This window comes from Sprattus sprattus (genome assembly GCF_963457725.1).
Source record: "Sprattus sprattus genome assembly, chromosome: 1".
NCBI lineage: Eukaryota > Metazoa > Chordata > Actinopteri > Clupeiformes > Clupeidae > Sprattus > Sprattus sprattus.
In genome coordinates, this window is record NC_137920.1 from 43,305,377 (window position 1) to 43,324,809 (window position 19,433).

Genomic DNA, 19,433 nt, shown 5'->3' on the forward strand with positions numbered 1-19,433 from the left:
CCTTTCAGCACGCTAGCCCATAATGCACATGGTTTGGAGCATGATGATGTTAATATGTATGGCGTGTGTGTGTGTGTGTGTGTGTGTGTGAGTGTGACATTTTCCAAAATGAGCGAAAGCTGTCTTAACACACACAACGTGTGTGTGGGTGTGTGTGTGTGTCACTCTGGGTTAGTTAGTTAGTAGTTATTTTTGGATTGAGCCTGAGCCATTTATGATGATAACAGTAGACCATGAAACTGAGACAATGATGAGCATCATCTGAATGCGCAGAAGGAGCTGAAGCCTTAGGCACAGAGGTGGAGCACAGGTGGAGGTGAGTGTCACTGAGAGACAGCTGACTGTGTGTGTGTGTGTGTGTGTGTGTGCGCAGAGGTGCTAAGTGCTCCCTCTGTAAAAGAGAGAGGGGCAAAGCACTTCATCCGGCTAAACGACAGAGCCCCAATGTTGCTCACAATCACTGGGGCTACACAATCCAGGAGCGGGTAAGATACCCCTCTGCTCATTTAGCCGATAAATTATAATTTATACCATCCAGGAGCAGGTAAGATACCTAAAGGTTGTTGCTTTTCATTTTGGTTTGCAAACTGTAATGTGCCACTTGGTGAATGTTTTCACTTGTTTCTAAACCAGTATTAAGTGACTTACTAGGTTTCCTGCTAATAAATAAACAAACACTCATTTACATTGATGTCTGTGGCAAATCTACATTATTCCCATTATAGCCATCCAATCTCTTGCTCTCTAATTTGCAGGATAAATGATGCACACAATGCTCTCTCTTCTTTGGAAGAGCCTTGGATTCTTGCAACATTAAATGTTTTTCCTAGATTTAATCTACTTCTCCACCGCCAGAGAAATGAACTGGTAGCTATTTATATCTCAACTGGAATACGTTTGTATTCTTTCGTTTTCCACCTCTGATGCAAAAGTGATGTTAACTTTCCAGTGGAGATAGGAGAGAGGGTGTGTGTGTGTGCGTGCGTGCGTGCGTGTGTGTGTGTGAACAGACGGTAGAGGACCACTGGAGGAGAGGGAGGCGTGGACGCAAGAGAGCGACAGAGCAGCATCCATCTTTGCCCATACTGTAGGCTAAGTACCCCACCACAAATTAGCTTTGCTTACGCGATAGTTTACCAAATCTAAACTTACGAATTAATTTTGTGATCGTTGGCGTAGGTAACATAACTACTGGACAGTCTACGCGGGATTTATTTACGTGGATTTGTTTATGTTTTGTTGAAACCCTGTCTTGGAGTCGTTTATAAATAAACGTCAGCGGTGAGTAGTGATAACAGCATCGTCATAGCGTAAGGATATTTGTGCAGTTTTTGTTTTGGAAGGATAACTTTACGGCTACGTCCAGAGATTCATGTTTTAGCCTTTTGTTATTCATATTACTGGAATATTTTTTTCCGAGATATATAGAAACGAGATGGTTTCTGTCTTTGTCGAGCTCCTTCATAAATAAAATATGAAAAATGTTCATGTTGTGTGTGTGTGTGTGAGAGAGAGAGAGAGAGAAGGGGGGAGGGGAGAGAGAGAGATGAGGGGGTATGGCGAGAGAGAGAGAGAGCTTTTCTGTTTCTGTGACTTCAATGCCATCCACAAACTTACAGGTACCACACATAGATGGATACAAATGGATGCAAATAAATGGATGAATACTGTGGGAGTAAAGGTCTCTCCCTCTCTCTCTCTCACTCTCCCTCTCTCTCTCCCTCTCTCCAATCTCTGTAATCTCTCCATTATTCTCTATAGTTCTCCTCTGTGTCTCTCACTTTACAGCTCAAAACCAACTAACCCTAACTCAACATCTATGGATCTGTCTGTCTGTCTGTCTGTCTGTCTATCCACCAACCATCCTATTTTCCTATTTCCCCACACACCTAACCCACCCATCCAGTTGAGTGTAACTCTATTCATTCGGTAACCACAACCTCCATATATTCGTGGTCGCGGTGAAAATGGCAATGTTCTTGAGTGTGTTTTATTAACCACATCAACCTGCTTACACAGGCCTTTGCCCATGTTTATGAGAGATAGTAATACTGTGTGCGTGTGTGTGTGTGTGTTTGTGTGTGTGTGTGTGCAGTCATGTCTAACCGAGGGCCCAGCTACGGTCTCAGTCGTGAAGTCCAGCAGAAGATCGACCAGAAGTACGACCCGGAGCTCGAGAGCCGGCTGGTGGACTGGATCATCGGTCAGCTGACCAATGGGAGCGCAGCGTCCGGGGTGGAGAAGCCGTCGCCCGGGAAACAGAGTTTTCAGGAGTGGCTGATGGATGGCACTGTGAGTGGAGCGTTACCGTGTAAACAGCCTCTTGCAGACAGAGAGTAGGGTGGGAGAAGGAAAGGAGGGGTGTCTCCAGGGTAACATGGATGGAGGGATAGTGACTTTTGACAAACTGAGACACAGTTAATATATAGACATGTACTTTATACAGCTCTGAACCTTACCTTGAAAGAACAGACAGCTAATATAGACGTGTACTTGATACAGCTCTTAACTTAACCTTTAAAACTAAAGAACAGACAGTTAATATAGACGTGTACTAGATACAGCTCTCAACTTCTCTTATAAAACTAAAGAACGGACAGTTAATATAGACGTGTACTTGATACAGCTCTCAACTTTACCTTTAAAGAACAGACAGTTAATATAGACGTGTACTTGATACAGCTCTTAACTTTACCTATAAAACTGAAGAACAGACATGGTAAACTTTATAGACAAACATGCACCATTCTTGAACAAGCAACTTATTCAAACTACTACTCTACTCTACTCTACTCTACTCTAAAGACACTATACTCTACTATCCTCTACTCTTCCCTCCCTTTCATAAATGTGCACATAGATAAATAGATGGATTGTCAAGTAGCGGGATAGATAGATAGACAGATACAGATATTGTCCGAGAAATGGATTGTTGATTGATTGATGGATTAACTGGATGACTGGCTGATGGATGACCAGCTTTGGCTGTGTGGTGTTGTACAGTAAATCCTTCTGCAGTGCTGTGTCATCCTTTATGCATCAGAGAGGGGACGCATGGTGTTGGAATGGGCAGCAAGATATCACACACACACACACACACACACAGACACACACAGACACACACAGACACACACACAGACAGAGGTCTCTAACAGTCCAGTCAGGCACAGTCCACATTCTGACGCAGTCATTCTCTGTTGTGTTTTTCCCTCTCTCTCCCTTTCACTTTCAGTCTTATCATTCTAGTTTCATCTGTCTCTCATTCTTGTTCCATTCTCTCCATGTATGCCCTGCCCCCTGTGAGGAGTGTGTGTGTGTGTGTGTGTGTGTGTGTGTGTGTGTGTGTGTGTGTGTGTGTGTGTGTGTGTGTGTGTGTGTGTGTGTGTGAGTGTGTGTGTGTGTGTGTGAGTGTGTGTGTGTGAGAGAGAGAGAGAGAGAGAGAGAGAGAGAGAGAGAGTGTGCGAGCGTAAGTGTGTGTGTTTGAGCGTGAGTGTGAGCGTAAGAGAGAGAGTGTGTGTGTGTGTGTGTGTGTGTTTTACACTCCCCACTATGCTCACATAGGGTACCATCTGTTCTCTCTCTCTCCCTCTCTCCTCTCTCCCCTTTGTCCCTCCCTCTCTCCCTCCCTCTCTCACTCCTTCCTTCCCTCTCTCTCTCCCTCCCTATCTCCCTCTCTCCCTCTCCCCCTCTCCCTCTCTTCCTCTCTCTCCTCTCTCCTCTCCTGAGTAACGGTGTGATCGCTCTTTATTTACTCATGCAGAGATTATTTCCCTCCAGTCCAGTCTGTGTGTCTCACTAGACACGTGGAAGGAAGGAGGGAGGGACAGGAGGAATAGGAGAAAAGGAAAGAGGGAGGGACAGGAGGAATAGGAGAAAAGGAAAGAGGGAGGGACAGGAGGAATAGGAGAAAAGGAAGGAGGGAGGGACAGGAGGTGTGACAGGAAGTGAAGGTGGCCCAGAGATGGAGAGAGGTGAGGTGGACGAAAGAAAGGATGGATAGAAGGAATAAAAGGAGAGAGATAGGGATCACTACCGGAGGAGAGAGAGATGAATGGAAGAGGGGAAACAAAGAGTGAGTGAAAAACACAGATGGCAAAAGAGGGAAAGAATGAACCCTGAGGTGAAGTCTCCACATCTACCTCTCCTACTGGTGAATAACAGCTCTCTCTCCCTCTCCCCTCTCTCTCTCCCTCTCTCTCTCTCTATGTCTCCCTCTATCTCTTTCCCTCTCTCCCTCCAGATTCTGTGTCGTCTCATCAACAGTCTCTACCCCCCGGAGACCCCGCCCGTCCGGAGGATTGCGCAGACCAAGATGGCGTTCGGTCAGATGGAGAAGATCTCTCTCTTTCTCAACGCCTCGGAGATGTACGGGGTCAGCCGCAACGACATCTTCCAGACCGTGGACCTCTGGGAAGGTGAGGGCTCACAGGTGTAAGATCAAATTTGAAGTAACAACTCACAATGACCAAGCAGTCTGCAGAACACTGTGCTATGGGTCAAGTAATAGATGTTGAAGGCAGTTAGACAGTTGAGATGTGTCAGCAGATCAAGAAATGCAGAAGTTCTGTTAGCAGGGATTTTACAAGAAGCAGAGAGTGTACAGAGTGGACCAGACGGTATGTCACCATCCCATGATCGATAGATGGCCAGCTTGTGGGCCCAGAGTGACATCACTTGGCTAGGGCTTTAAATGTTTGAACATTGTCTGTATGAAGTCAGAACCAGCTGTCGGTGTAGTGCTGATGTAACATTTTTGACTGCACTGCATTGACGGCTGTATTGTATCACCATTTACCAAGTAAACTTATCTTGCTACAACAAAAAGCTTCGTCCGGTGACTCCTCTCTAAACCAGCATGCAGGTAGAAAATACCTAACACAGTGTCACGGGGTCACGGGGTGAAAGGTCACTGGTAGTGTGTGAGTGCTGCAAAAACTGCACGGTTACATACATCTACGGTGTCTGTCTATCTGTCCGTCTGTGAGTCTGTCTCTCTGTATCTCTGTCTGTCTGTCTGTCTGTCTGTCTGTCTGTCTGTCTGTCTCTCTGTCTGTCTCTCTGTCTCTCTCTCTGTCGTGTCTATGCGACTACTTATTAATAAAACAATCAGGCTCACTCGGAGGTTAAGTTCACACGTGAAACATCACTTGGTTTACTTGAGGTTCTGCATTAAAAGTATACATGCGCATGGCGAATAACCAATAGTAGAACAATGCATAGGTGAGTGCTTACACATAAGAAATAGATCCTTATTAAACACTACACTCCTCCCTTTTTAGATTAACACTCCACAATTAAATGTGCAAAAATACAACAAAACATTCTGCTTTACAGAACCTGTTTGAAATTGTACAGTGGTTGCATTAGTACATTGTTTTTTTTGTTTTTTTTAACATTCTATAACTTTGTTACAGCCACCTGTAAATAAGACAATTAATTACAACTCCAGTCTTTTAGGTGGTGCCCTGGTTCTTTCTGGGTAACGCCTTGGACCCTGTGGTGTCTTCTCTGGGGACACACTTTCCTTTGCAGGCGTCATAGTCTTTGGTGTGTCATGAACAGGAATGAGCTGTGTGTTTGATGGTGTATCTGGTGTTGGGTCTTGTTGGTTGGATGCAGGCAGCTCAGAGGTACTGTTTGGCTGCTTGTCAGTAACTGATCGACATGACGTCTCATGTCTTCTCTCCAACATCCACCTCGTACATCAGTGGTCCATTTCTTGTCACAATCCGTCCCGGTGTCCACTTGTTTTCTCGATAGTCACAAGCCAGAACTTGCTGTCCAACATCAAAGCTCCTTGCTGCCTCACTTGACAATGTGTTGAATTGTTTGTTCTGCACTTCCCTCCGCAAGTTGGGTTTTAGGAGGTCAATGCGAGCTCTCAAAGGCCTGTTCATAAACAGCATTGCTGGAGTTTGATTTGTTGTTGAATGGACAGAGTTCCGATACACAAAAAGAAAATTGTCCACTTTATGCTGAAGGGTGCAGTTTTCCTTTGCCATGGCTTTGATTGACTTCTTAAAGAGACATGGCCTGCTCATTGTGACCAAATTCGGGAACTTTTCCAACATCTTTCCAACATCTTTCCTCTGCCAGACTTACCATCAATCTGGCAAAATGCGAATTTGGCAAAGCGACAGTGACCTATTTGGTCAGGTGTGTCCTTTGGATGCAAAAGTCTCTGCCACCTGTGACTTTCCTGCCCCTGCGGATCGCCGCAAGCTCTGACGTTTCCTAGGAATGGTGGGTTACTACCGTGGGTTTTGTAAAAACTTCTCTGCGGTAGTGGCGCCACTAACTGACCTGCTTAGCCCTAAAGTGCCGTTTCAGTGGACCGAACAGTGTCAAAAGGTCTTTGAAAACGTGAAGGCATTGTTGATTTCTGCACCGGTGTTGGCCGCACCCGATTTTTCAACACTGTTCTTTCTGGCCGTTGACGCTAGCGACCAAGGTGCTGGCGCTGTCCTTCTGCAGAATGGTGCTGAAACTGTCGATCACCCCCTTTGCTACTTCTCAAAGAAGTTTAACCACCAGCAACGGCGGTATTCGACCATTGAGGAGGAAACGCTGGCCCTTGTTCTAGCGGTCCAGCACTTCGAGGTGTATTTAGGAGCATCTGAACAAGTTGTCGTATTCAGTGATCACGACCGCATGAAGTTCCTCCACCGTATGAGAAACTCTAACCAGCGTCTGATGCGGTGGAGCTTGATCTTGCAGCCATTTAACCTCTTGATCAAGCATATTCGCGGCACCAATAATGTCATCGCTGATGCCTTATCACGGGTGCCTTAGCCCTAATTTACCTGCCTATGGTTAGGAATAATCGTATGTCGCGGTTCTCTGTTTGTTTTCGTCATGGATGTGTTTTTGTACGCCTGGGAGTGTTTGACTGTGTTTGTTGCCGATTGTTGGTGAGCCTGTGTGCATGCTTGCGTTATGAGTGGTGAGTATGAAAGTTGTACTTTGTGTGCAGCATGGCCTTTGTTTACTGTAATTGCGCTGCCGCACGCATCCCTGCCAGTGGGTGTGGTGCATAGCAAACCCTTTGTACATAGTTAGTTATGGAGACTTTAGTCACCATTTTGTTGGGGAGGTGTTACGTCCTCCTGCCTAAGGGGTCACTGTTTTCCCTTATTTCGTTTGCCATTACTTTTGTCTACTGCTGTATTGTGTGCAGGTGTTGCCTGTCAGCCGTGGGAGGAGCCCGTTATGTTTTAAGGCCGGGATCGTCGACCAGGACGTTCTCCTTCAGCTGCGTGCCACCACGCTATTCGGGCCTTCCTCGTTGTTCTATTTTGGAAGATCGAAATTCTCTGTTGCATTTAGCCTTTTGTTTAATAAATACCCCCTAGATACGAGCCCATTCTGTTCTGTGCTTCATTTGTTGCGTATCAGATGAGCTGGTATGTAACAGTTTGAACAAACCGTTCTGCCAACCCATTTGTTGCAGGGTGGTGTGGAGCTGACTTGAAATGCTTGATGCTAGTGTAAACTAGTCTGAAGTAAACTGTGGACCATTATCGCTCACAATGTGCTCAGGTATGCCATTCCTGGAAAAGATGTTCCTAAGTACAGAAATAGTCCTTTCTGAGGTTGTGGTTTTCATTTGTATTACCTCTGGCCATTTTGAGTGGGCGTCCACAGCTATTAAGAACATGGAGTTCATGATCAATATGCACTCTCTGCCAGGGTGCCGATGGCGACTCCCACGGGTGTAAGGGTGCCGGTGGGGGCACATTCTGAACATTGTGGCATCCTGCACAGGTCTTGGTGATATCTTCAATCTGTCTATCAATCCCTGGCCACCATACGTAACTGTGAGCCAGGCTTTTCATTTTAACAGTGCCAAGGTGACCTTCGTGTAGATTTTCCAACACTCTACCGCGAAGCTTGGGGGGTACAACTACACGTGATCCACACATCAGAGTTCGCTGGCAAACAGAGAGCTGGTCACGTCTCACTGAAAAGTCTGGAAACATGGCATTTCCATGTGCTGGCCAACCTTGTACTATGATGTCATACACTTTTGATAGTGTAGGATCTTTTTGTGTTTCTCTCTGAATCACAGAGTTTGTCACTGGTAGCTGTTCCACCAACGTTGTATGGAACACTTCTGCTGGAGCTCCAGCTGTAGGCTTTTCCTCCTCAGTTGTCAACAGTGGGAGGCGTGACAAGCCATCAGCATTACAGTGTTGCTTCGTACCCTTGAACTCGATATCATATGAGTGAGCTCCCAGGAACAGCGTCTGTCACTAGCGTGAACCTTTGGCCGAAAAGGTAGTGGTGAAACTTCTTTATGCCCCACACCAGGCTAAGGGCCTCCCTGTCGATCTGGGCATAATTGCGCTCAGCACCCCTTGACGTGTATGCAATTGGACGCTCAGACCCATTAGCCATGGTGTGTGACAGGACGGCAGCAATGCCATAAGGAGATGCGTCGCAGGCCAGGCGTATGGGCCGTGATGGATCATAATGGGTAAGTAGCTTATCAGAGGTTATCAGTCTTTTTGTTTCCTTGAAAGCTTTTTCACATTTTTCTGACCACTCCCATTTAGTTCCCAGCTGTAACAGTGTGTTCAGTGGATGCACTACTGAAGCGAGGTTTGGTAGAAACTTGTGGTAATAGTTGACCAGGCCCAAATATGATCTTAGCTGTGACACATTTTCTGGTCTCGGGGCTTTTAGCACCGCTTCCACTTTGTCTTGTGATTTATGTAAGCCAAATCTGTCAATGACGTGACCACAATAAGATATCTCACTCTTAAAAAACTCGCATTTTTCTCTCTTCGCCCTTAGGCCATAGTCACTTAGGGCCTGATTTACTAACAGGATTGCGGCCATTTCTGGCGTAAAATAGCGGTCGTAAACATAAAACGGTATTTACTAAGGGGTCGCATTTGAGTAGAGTCGCATATTAACGCTTTGAGGGTGTGTACCTGCAAACAGGTGGGATGGTTCGGAAACTTGGGTGGTAACGTAGGCGTGAAGCGCTATTTAATGGGAGGAGTGCGCCTAATGATTAACTGCGTGGTATTTACTAAACTGCCCGGCGAGCGCACATCTCTGATTTGCAGGCTAATTCTCCGCCTCATAAAAGCACGTCTTAACCAGGAAGCGCATTTCCACTGAGTCTGAAAACGTTGATATGGCAGCAGCAAGGCAAAGACATAGACAGAGACAGCGAACAGAAATATTTTTTTCAACTTATATAATTCATATATTCATATGAAATTAAACTTTCAGAACGTAATTGGAGAAATTGATCGCACCCACATGCAAACAGTCCCACCGTCAATCCACAAACACGTTTACCGAAACAGAAAGCACACATATTCAATGAATGTCCAGGTCATATGTGATGCCAACATGACCATTACTTACGTGGTAGTGGTCTGTCTATGACAGTTTTATCTTCCGGAATAGTGCCATCTATCCATGATTGAGCAACGGTGATTTTGGAGAGGCCTGGCTACTTGGTGAATGTATTTGTTTCAGTTGGGATATATTGTAGTGAACCCATGTCCCTTTTAGAACGTATTAATCTCGCCATGTACACATCTATATTGTTATAATAGACAGTTTATGCATTAATGCCACCAATAGCACATTATTTATAATCGTGTTCTTTTAAACATCTTGCTGTAGGTGATGGCGGGCAAAACAACAATATAACCCATTGAATCAGGTTCAGTGATTGAGCGAACGGGAACCAATATATCTATCTCGCTATCTATTCGCTGAACCTTAGTTTTTTCTTCTTCGAATCTCCATGGTGGCGGTAACTTGCTGGCAAGTTCTCCAGTCTTTTAACGCTGCGCTAAATAATGATTGCCCAGCGTGTATCTGGCTTGATAAATATCACGGAAAATGGGGGGAATCACCGTGCGTTAATGTGCGCCTGGCAAAGGCGCAGATTAAGATGCGTTAGCAAATCAATCTTAGTAAATCAGGCTCTTTAAAGGGCGGAGTAAGCACAGTTTGCCCAGCGCAGATCTGGCTTGATAAATACCACGGAAAATGCGCAAAAACATTGTGCGTTAATATGCGAACGCAGATTAAGCAGCGCTCGCATATTAGTAAATCAGGCCCTTAGTCTTTTGAGCACTGTGCTGAGGTTTTGGAGATGTTCTTCCTGCACTGTCAAACGTAGGTCAGCTCACGCCTCTTGTCAAACCCCATGCCAGAAACCTTGGTGTCATCCTCGACTCTGAACTCTGTCTTGACAAACAGATCAGCACTGTAGTCAAAAATTGTTTTTACCAGCTCAGAGTGATCTCCCGCCTCAAATCCTTCCTATCCCACAACGACCTTGAGATAGTTATCCATGCCTTTATTACATCACGGCTGGATTATTGCAACTTGGCCTCCCCCAATCCTCACTCACACATCTGCAGCTGGTCCAAAATGCAGCTGCGCGTCTTTTAACTGGCACCAGGAGGCACGAGCACATCACACCCATTCTGGCCTCCTTGCACTGGCTCCCAGTTATTTTTAGGATCCAATTTCAAATTGTTTTATTCGTTATAAGGCACTCAATGGACTGGCCCCGGGCTATATCACTGAGCTTGTTCAGCCCCACTCTGCCCAAAGGTCCCTCAGATCCTCTAACAAAGGGCTTCTGTATGTGCCACACTCACGGCTTAAGCAGAGAGGTGATAGAGCCTTTGCCATTGCTGCTCCACGTCTGTGGAACCAGCTCCCCCTGGACATTAGATCCGCCCCCTTCATTTCTGCCTTCAAATCTAGGCTAAAAACCCACCTCTACTCCCTGGCCTTCCTTGCCCCTTGACCTTTTAGCCTACCTCCTGTTCATGTCTGTGTTGTATGCCTGGGAATGAATGTTCCCCCTTTTTATTGTTATGACCTCTATGTATTATTGTGTTGTTGTATTTTATTCACTTTTGATCTTTATTTATTATTATTATTATTATTATTATTATTATTATTATTATTATTATTATTATTATTATTGTTATTGTTATTTTTAATTATCATTATTATTTGTATTATTTTTATCTTATTGTACAGCACTTTGGTCAGTGTATGATGTGTGTAAATGTGCTCTATAAATAAAACGTACTTACTTACTTACTTACTTCCTGTGATCAAGATGTCATCGAGATAACACTGTGTTCTTGGTATATCCTGAAGTACTTGTTCCATTGCTCTTTGCCAGATGGCTGGAGCGGATGCGACGCCAAATACAAGCCTATTATACTGGTACAATCCCTTATGCGTGTTGATGGTTATCAACTTCTTACTCGATTCCTCCACTTCCATCTGAAGGTAGGCCTGAGACAGGTCAATTTTGAAAACTTCTCCCCTCCAGCTAGAGATGAGAAGATGTCTTCGATTCGTGGTAGAGGATACTGTACAGTACGCAGCACCGGATTAATGGTCACCTTGAAATCGCCACATAAGCGAACACCTCCACTATTCCCTTTTTTAATCACTGGAACAATCGTTGTAGCCCAGTCGCTCCAGTCAACTTTGGAGAGAATGTTAGATTCCTCCAGGCTCAGAAGTTCTGCATCAATCTTTGGATGCAGTGCATATGTCACTGGACGTGCCTTGTGAAATCTCGGTGTCGCATTATCATCCAATTCAATCTTTGCTTTAATGTGTTTCAGCTTGCCAATGCCTTTCTCGAACACTTTTGCATGCTCTTCTAAGAGCTGAAACAGTCTTTGTTTAGAGCTACAGTTGTGGCTCTTGAGGCTTAGAGATATGTTGAGGGCTTTAATCGCATGCCAATCAAGCTGGATTTTTCTTAACCACTCTCGCCCGAAAAGAGCTGGTCCACCATTTTTCAACACATAGAGCTCCAACTTGTGTGGCTTGTCACCATAAGTCACATCCACTTTAAGTTTTCCTTTGGGAGACACTTTCTCACCAGTGTATGTTTAACATCACTGGGGTCTTTTCTAGCTGTAGCTTTTGTAGTCAGCTTCAGAGATTATGGACAAAGCTGAACCTGTGTCCAGCTCCATTTTCAACTTCTGTTGTTATCCATTTGATTTTCCTATCTGCTTCTGTGATGTTGTGCAGTTCTAAGCATGACAGGTCTTCTTCATCACTATCTGTATTATCAGAATTTCCATATTCTGTCACTTTGTGCATGTGTTTTGCTTTTTGCCTGAAACTTTTGTTTTTGTCAGTTGTTTCTCTTTGGCTGTGCTTTTTGTCTGATTTACACACTCTTTCTACATGTGACCTTGTTTGTGGCATTTTCTGCAGGTCTTGTCTTTGAACCAACAGTCATCTGCTTCATGAGAGGATTTTCCACATCTGTAACAATTCTGCCATTTTGTGTTATTTATGGTAATTTTATGCATTTCATTTTCAAGGCTTTTCTTTTGTAATTCTGATGCATCCTTAGCTGCTGTTTCCATTGCAATTGCAATAGCCAGTGCTTTTTCTAAGTCCAAGTCCTTTTCTGACAGTAGCCTCTTTTGTGTGCTTGAGCAATGCATGCCACATACTAGTCTGCCCCTTAATGCATCAGAAAGCCAATCTTTGAAATCGCAATTTTGTGAAAGTTTGCGCAGTTCGGCCATGTAGTCAGAAATGCTTTCATCCTTTGCTTGATCCCTTTTATGGAATCTGAATTTTTCCACTATCACTACAGGTTTAGGCTTAAGATGGTTTTGCAAAATCTTCTGAATATCATCGAATGTCTTGCTGGACGGTTTGGCTGGGCTAACTAGGTTGCGTAGGAGATTGTATGTCTTAGCTCCAATTAGACTGAGCAGAACGGAAACTTTTTTATCTTCCTCCACATCATTGGCATCACAATACAATTTCACTCTTTCCCTGTACGCTTCCCAGTCTTCATTAGCACTATCAAACTCGTCTACCTTCCCAACGTAAGCCATCTTTAGTCTGATATTTACCGTTTAAATGTAGGCTACTGATGCGTCGTTTAATGTGAGCTATTCGCGTTTACTCACTCATCCTCCATTAGCCTTGCTACTCCTCTATTGCTGTTCGTTTCACTTTCCTTCCCTCCAGTCAACGTCTCATTCCATGAACTTTAAAACTCCATTTGCTTGTTAGGTTTGTAGATTTCTCGTCGCCAATTTGTCGTGTCTATGCAACTACTTATTAATAAAACAATCAGGCTCACTCGGAGGTTAAGTTCACACGTGAAACATCACTTGGTTTGAGAACTTGAGGTTCTGCAAGTATACATGCGCATGGCGAATAACCAATAGTAGAACTATGCATAGGTGAGTGCTTACACATAAGAAATAGATCCTTATTAAACACTACACTGTCTGTCTGTCTGTCTCACTGTCTCTCTCTATCTGTCTGTCTCTGTGTCCGTCTGTCTCAATGCCTGTCTCTGTGTCTGTCTCAATGCCGTTCTGTCTGTTTTGTCTGTCTGTCTTGTTTCAGGGAAGGACATGGCAGCAGTTCAGCGGACTCTGGTGGCGTTGGGCAGTGAGGCTGTGACTAAGGATGATGGATATTTCCATGGCAACAGAGACTGGTTCCACAGGTGAGCAGATGCTCTTTCAATCTTTCACTCTCTTCGTCTGTCTGAACATCTCTCCTTCACTCCTCTCTATCTTTCATCTGTCCTTGATCTGTCTATCCCTTCATCTCTCCTTCACTCCTCTCTATCTTTCATCTGTCCTTGATCTGTCTATCCCTTCATCTGGATCTTACTGTATCTATTTTCTCTCCCTCTATCTCTCCCTGCCTTTCTCTCTCTCTCTCCTTCTCTCCCTCTCTCCCTCCCTCTCTCCCGCTCTCCCTCCACTGTGGGTGTGTCTACAGGAAGCCAAAGGGAAATAGGCGGAGCTTCACTGAGGAGCAGCTGCGTCATGGGCGGAGCTACATTGGGCAGCAGATGGGGGGGCACCGGGGGGCGTCACAGGCGGGCATGACAAGCTACGGCACCCCCCGCCAGATCATGTAGAGGTGTGTGTGTGTGTGTGTGTGTGTGTGTGTGTGTGTGTGTGTGTGTGTGTGTGTGTGACCAGCTACGGCACCCCCCGCCAGATCATGTAGAGGTGTGTGTGTGTGTGTGTGTGTGTGTGTGTGTGTGTGTGTGACCAGCTACGCCACCCCTCGCCAGATCATGTACAGCTGTGTGTGTGTGTGTGTGTGTGTGTGTGTGTGTGTGTGTGTGTGTGTGTGTGTGTGTGTGTGTGTGTGTGTGTGTGTGTGTGTGTGTGTGTGTGTGTGTGTGTGTGTGTGTGAGCAGCTACGGCACCCCACGCCAGATAATGTAGAGGTGTGTGTGTGTGTGTGACCAGCTACGGCACCCCCCGCCAGATCATGTAGAGGTGTGTGTGTGTGTGTGTGTGTGTGTGTGTGTGTGTGTGTGTGTGTGTGTGTGACCAGCTACGGCACCCCCTGTCAGATCATGTAGAGGTGTATGTGTGTGTGACCAGCTACCGCACCCCACGCCAGATCATGTAGAGGTGTTTGTGTGTGTGTGTGTGACAAGCTATGGCACCCCTGTGTGTGTGTGTGTGTGTGTTTGACCAGCTACGGCACCCCGCGGCAGATCTTGTAGAGGTGTGTTTGTGTGTGTGTGAGTGTGAGTGTGTGTGTGTGTGTGTGTGACCAGCTACGGCAGATCGCGCCAATTCATGTAGAGGTGTGTGCCTGTGTGTGTGTGTGTGCCTGTGCGCGTGTGTGAGTGTGTGTGACCTGTTATGGCACCCAGGGCTATATGATGTATGTGTGTGTGTGTGTGTGTGTTTTATGTAATGGGTGGGGGTCATTGTGAGCCCTAGCTGATGGTAGGCCATTCTCTCTCATTGTGTTCTGTTCTGATGTAGGTGTGTGTGTCTGTGTGTGTGTCTGTGTGTGTGTGTGTGTGTGTGTGTGTGTGTGTGTGTGCGACGGTAGGCCACTCTCTCTCTCATTGTGTTCTGTTCTGATTCTGATTCTGTCCTACAGGGATCTGAGGATGGAACACGGGAACAGAGATGTCATGGCGATGAACATGTCTAGTGTTGCCATGCCAACAGGCCTAGTGGTTTAGCAGCTGTGATGCACATGGAGTAATATTGAGCTCAGCTTCAGTTTCACTTTTTATTGAGGAAATTATTACCTATATTTATACTTTTCTTTATATTCCAAATATTATTTTAGAGAGTTTTTATTTTGATTGTTTGATTAAATTATTGATTTTCATTTCTTGTGACACTTATTCAGGGATGTTAAAGTATCTATTTATGGAATGATGTCACATATAAAGGTTACTGATGTCACATGAATGCTCTGTTGCCAAATTTGCCATAAAAAAGTGTCTTGGCAGCAACAGCAATCTAAAAATAACTGTTTAAACTGTTTGTTTTAGTATAGTATGACATCACAGGTTAAATCTGAATGTGTGTGTGTGTGTGTGTGCGTGCGTTTGTGCATGCGTGCCTCTGTGTGTGTTGCATGATGATCAATCTCCAACATGTGGCCATTAAGGCAGATAACCCTATAAAGAAACCACTCAAAGATACTGTGACTCATCACAAATAAGACGCTGCATTATTGACCAGACAATCTGAACTATATGCACAATCCAAATTATATAGTATATATCTATACAGTATATAAGCCAAACATAAAGTATTGCGAGTTCTTTAAGTATTACTAAGAAATAAGAACTTGCTGGTATCATTATTTGTGTTCATATGAGTTTTAGACTGAAATGATAAGATGGCGTTGCTGTGGGAAGGGTTTTGTAAGGGTATACACATGTTCTATCCACCATGAAGAAGCAATAAAGTTTGTTTAACACGACCCATAACTCATCAGAGGGTTAACATCCTTTACTCCTGACGACACAGAACTCATCAGAGGGTTAACATCCTTTACTCCTTACGACACAGAACTCATCAGAGGGTTAACATCCTTTACTCCTTACGACACAGAACTCATCAGAGGGTTAACATCCTTTACTCCTGACGACACAGAACTACTCAGAGGGTTAACATCCTTTACTCCTTACGACACAGAACTCATCAGAGGGTTAACATCCTTTACTCCTTACGACACAGAACTCATCAGAGGGTTAACATCCTTTACTCCTTACGACACAGAACTACTCAGAGGGTTAACATCCTTTACTCCTGACGACACAGAACTCATCAGAGGGTTAACATCCTTTACTCCTGACGACACAGAACTCATCAGAGGGTTAACATCCTTTACTCCTTACGACACAGAACTCATCAGAGGGTTAACATCCTTTACTCCTTACGACACAGAACTCATCAGAGGGTTAACATCCTTTACTCCTGACGACACAGAACTCATCAGAGGGTTAACATCCTTTACTCCTGACGACACAGAACTCATCAGAGGGTTAACATCCTTTACTCCTTACGACACAGAACTCATCAGAGGGTTAACATCCTTTACTCCTTACGACACAGAACTCAGAGGGTTAACATCCTTTACTCCTGACGACACAGAACTCATCAGAGGGTTAACATCCTTTACTCCTTACGGCACAGAACTCATCAGAGGGTTAACATCCTTTACTCCTTACGACACAGAACTACTCAGAGGGTTAACATCCTTTACTCCTGACGACACAGAACTCATCAGAGGGTTAACATCCTTTACTCCTGACGACACAGAACTCATCAGAGGGTTAACATCCTTTACTCCTTACGACACAGAACTCATCAGAGGGTTCACATCCTTTACTCCTTACGACACAGAACTACTCAGAGGGTTAACATCCTTTACTCCTTACGACACAGAACACATCAGAGGGTTAACATCCTTTACTCCTTACGACACAGAACTCATCAGAGGGTTAACATTCTTTACTCCTTACGACACAGAACTACTCAGAGGGTTAACATCCTTTACTCCTTACGACACAGAACACATCAGAGGGTTAACATCCTTTACTCCTTACGACACAGAACTCATCAGAGGGTTAACATCCTTTACTCCTTACGACACAGAACTCATCAGAGGGTTAACATCCTTTACTCCTTACGACACAGAACTACTCAGAGGGTTCACATCCTTTACTCCTTATGACACAGAACTCATCAGAGTTAAAGGCTGATTTAGGGTCGTTTTAGACGCAGAACCGTAAGCACGTAATTTACACAAGGGACTTGTTTTAGACAAGTTTTGATTCACGGTTCCTTAAGGTTCCCTAAGGATTGTGCGTGTTGCAAAGCAAATCAACGCCAGAACTGTAGGTTTAATTTTGAGTGAAGTAAGCGTATTTATTGCAGCAGGACAAAGGAAAACAACTTACCGGAGCGTGAAAGTGTAGTGGGCGAAAGGCTTGATGTTATGAATACATGTGTTACACAAAATACAAAGGTTAGCAATTCAGTACCAGTGGCGAAAAAGACAGATCACATGATGCAGAAGTTCGTTTATTGACACATCTTTTAATGACGGCCAAAACGATGTGTTTATGAGTTACCTTATTCAAAGATGAGAGGTTAACAGCGAGAGAATCACCAGGTATACCATCATGTTGCTGCTTTTAAATACAATGGTGTTCATATCCAACTCGTGGGTGCAATTGATTGATTCACTTCAATATGAACTCAATGAATGATATCACCATTACTCACAAGTGGTGGAAAATGAATATGAAAGTATTTGTTCAGTGAATTAGCACATTCTCTCCAAACAATCGTGGGTGAGAATGGGATATTCTCTCCATAAATTTGCGGTCATTTGAGCGTCCTTATAAGTGTTTAAAGAGGGTTTGTAAAGGAGTTCATGTCTTCGGACCTCTTCTGCTATGTTTGTTCATAATCCACAAGAAAAGGCTTGTGAGACGGTCTGCAGGGTATTCATGATTAAAAAAAAGTCTGGGTCTAAAAAAGACTGTAGTATGCTATGAAACCGGAAACGTGAGACTCTGTGAACGTCTGTGGTTAGCCAGCCAATCACCGTCTTTGCGAGCTGCGTGAGGCCGGAGGCTCTTTGTCGGAGTCAGACATTTTGGGCGACGCACTTAAGCACGTAAGGGGGGGTATTTTACTGCGCAAGGGGCTCTTGTGTATCTTACGTGCTTACACGTTGCGTCTAAAACGGAGCATATATCACCCTTAACATCCTTTACTCCTTACGACACAGAACTCATCAGAGGGTTAACATCCTTTTCTCCTTACGACACATAACTCATCAGAGGGTTCACATGCTTTACTCCTTACACCACAGAACACATCAGTAGGATAACATTAGGATATAAAACACACCATGTATTTTGGAAGGAGTACTCTGAAATCACTTTTGACAGGGAGCCAGTGCAGAGAGGCAAGTACAAGTGAGATATGTTCATATTTTTTATTCTTTGACAGGGACATCAACACATGTTTATTCTCATAGATATTTTTGTATTGTATACAGAAATCATTAGCATTTGATTATAAATATAATTTAACAAATTACTGATAAATAATGGATTCACTGATATTCTTTGATACTAACATCTGAGTTTTGCTTATCATCTACAGCGGGTAAAATAAGTATTGAACACGTCACCTTTTTTCTCAGTAAATATATTTCCAAAGGTGGTATTGACATGAAATTTTCACCAGATGTTTGTAACAACCCAGGTAATCCAAACATACAAAGAAACCAAAACAAATTAGTTCAGAAATTAAGTTGTGTCTAATAATATGAAATGACACAGGAAAAAAGTATTGAACACGCTTACTGATATTTATTGAATACTTTGTACAAAAGCCTTTCACAGCTTCAAGACACTTCCTGTATGGAGAAACTACTTGTATGCATTGCTCAGATGTGAGTTTGACCCATTCTTCAACACAAAAAGGCTTCAATTCTTGAAAGTTCCCTGGGCCTCTTCTATGAACTCTGATCTTCAGTTCTTTCCATAGATTTTCAATTGGATTCAAGTCAGGTGATTGGTTTGGCCATTCTAGCAGCTTTATTTTCTTTCTCTGAAACCAATTTAGAGTTTCCTTGGCTGTTCATTGTCTTGCTGAAATGTCCACCTTTGTTACATCTTCATCATCCTGGTAGATGGCAGCAGATTTTAATTAAGAATGTCTTGATACATTTTTTCCATTCATCCTTGCTTCAATTGTGTGACATTTGCCAGTACCATATGCTGAAAAGCAGTCCCACACCATGATGTTCCCACCTTCAAACTTCACTGTTGGGATGATGTGCAGTGCCATGTCTCCTACAAACATGGTGTGCATTATGTCATCCAAAGAGTTCAATTTTGCTCTCATCTGACCAGACCATATTCTCCCAGTATTTCACAGGCTTGTCCAAATTTCGTGCTGCGAACTTTAAACGAGCTTCAACATGCATTTTCTTCAGCAATGGAGTCTTATGTGGAGAGCGTGCATACAGGCCATGGGGGTTGAGTGCATTACTTATTGTTTTCTTTTAAACAACTGTACCTGCAAATTCCAGGTCTTACTGAAGCTCTCCACGAGTGGTCCTTGGCTCTTTGA

At 44.0% G+C, this 19,433-nt stretch overlaps 1 protein-coding gene across 1 annotated transcript; it reads left to right on the top strand.

Annotated features, from left to right (window-relative positions):
• Window positions 1-2,097: 2,097 nt before the first annotated feature.
• On the top strand, window positions 2,098-13,924 carry LOC308377642 (transgelin-3-like; the record flags this gene model as incomplete). The annotated part of the gene is made up of 4 exons (XM_080854371.1): window positions 2,098-2,292; window positions 4,241-4,415; window positions 13,399-13,501; window positions 13,783-13,924. The coding sequence occupies 4 exons, from the start codon at window positions 2,098-2,100 to the stop codon at window positions 13,922-13,924; spliced, it is 615 nt and encodes a 204-aa protein (XP_080710497.1).
• Window positions 13,925-19,433: the final 5,509 nt, after the last annotated feature.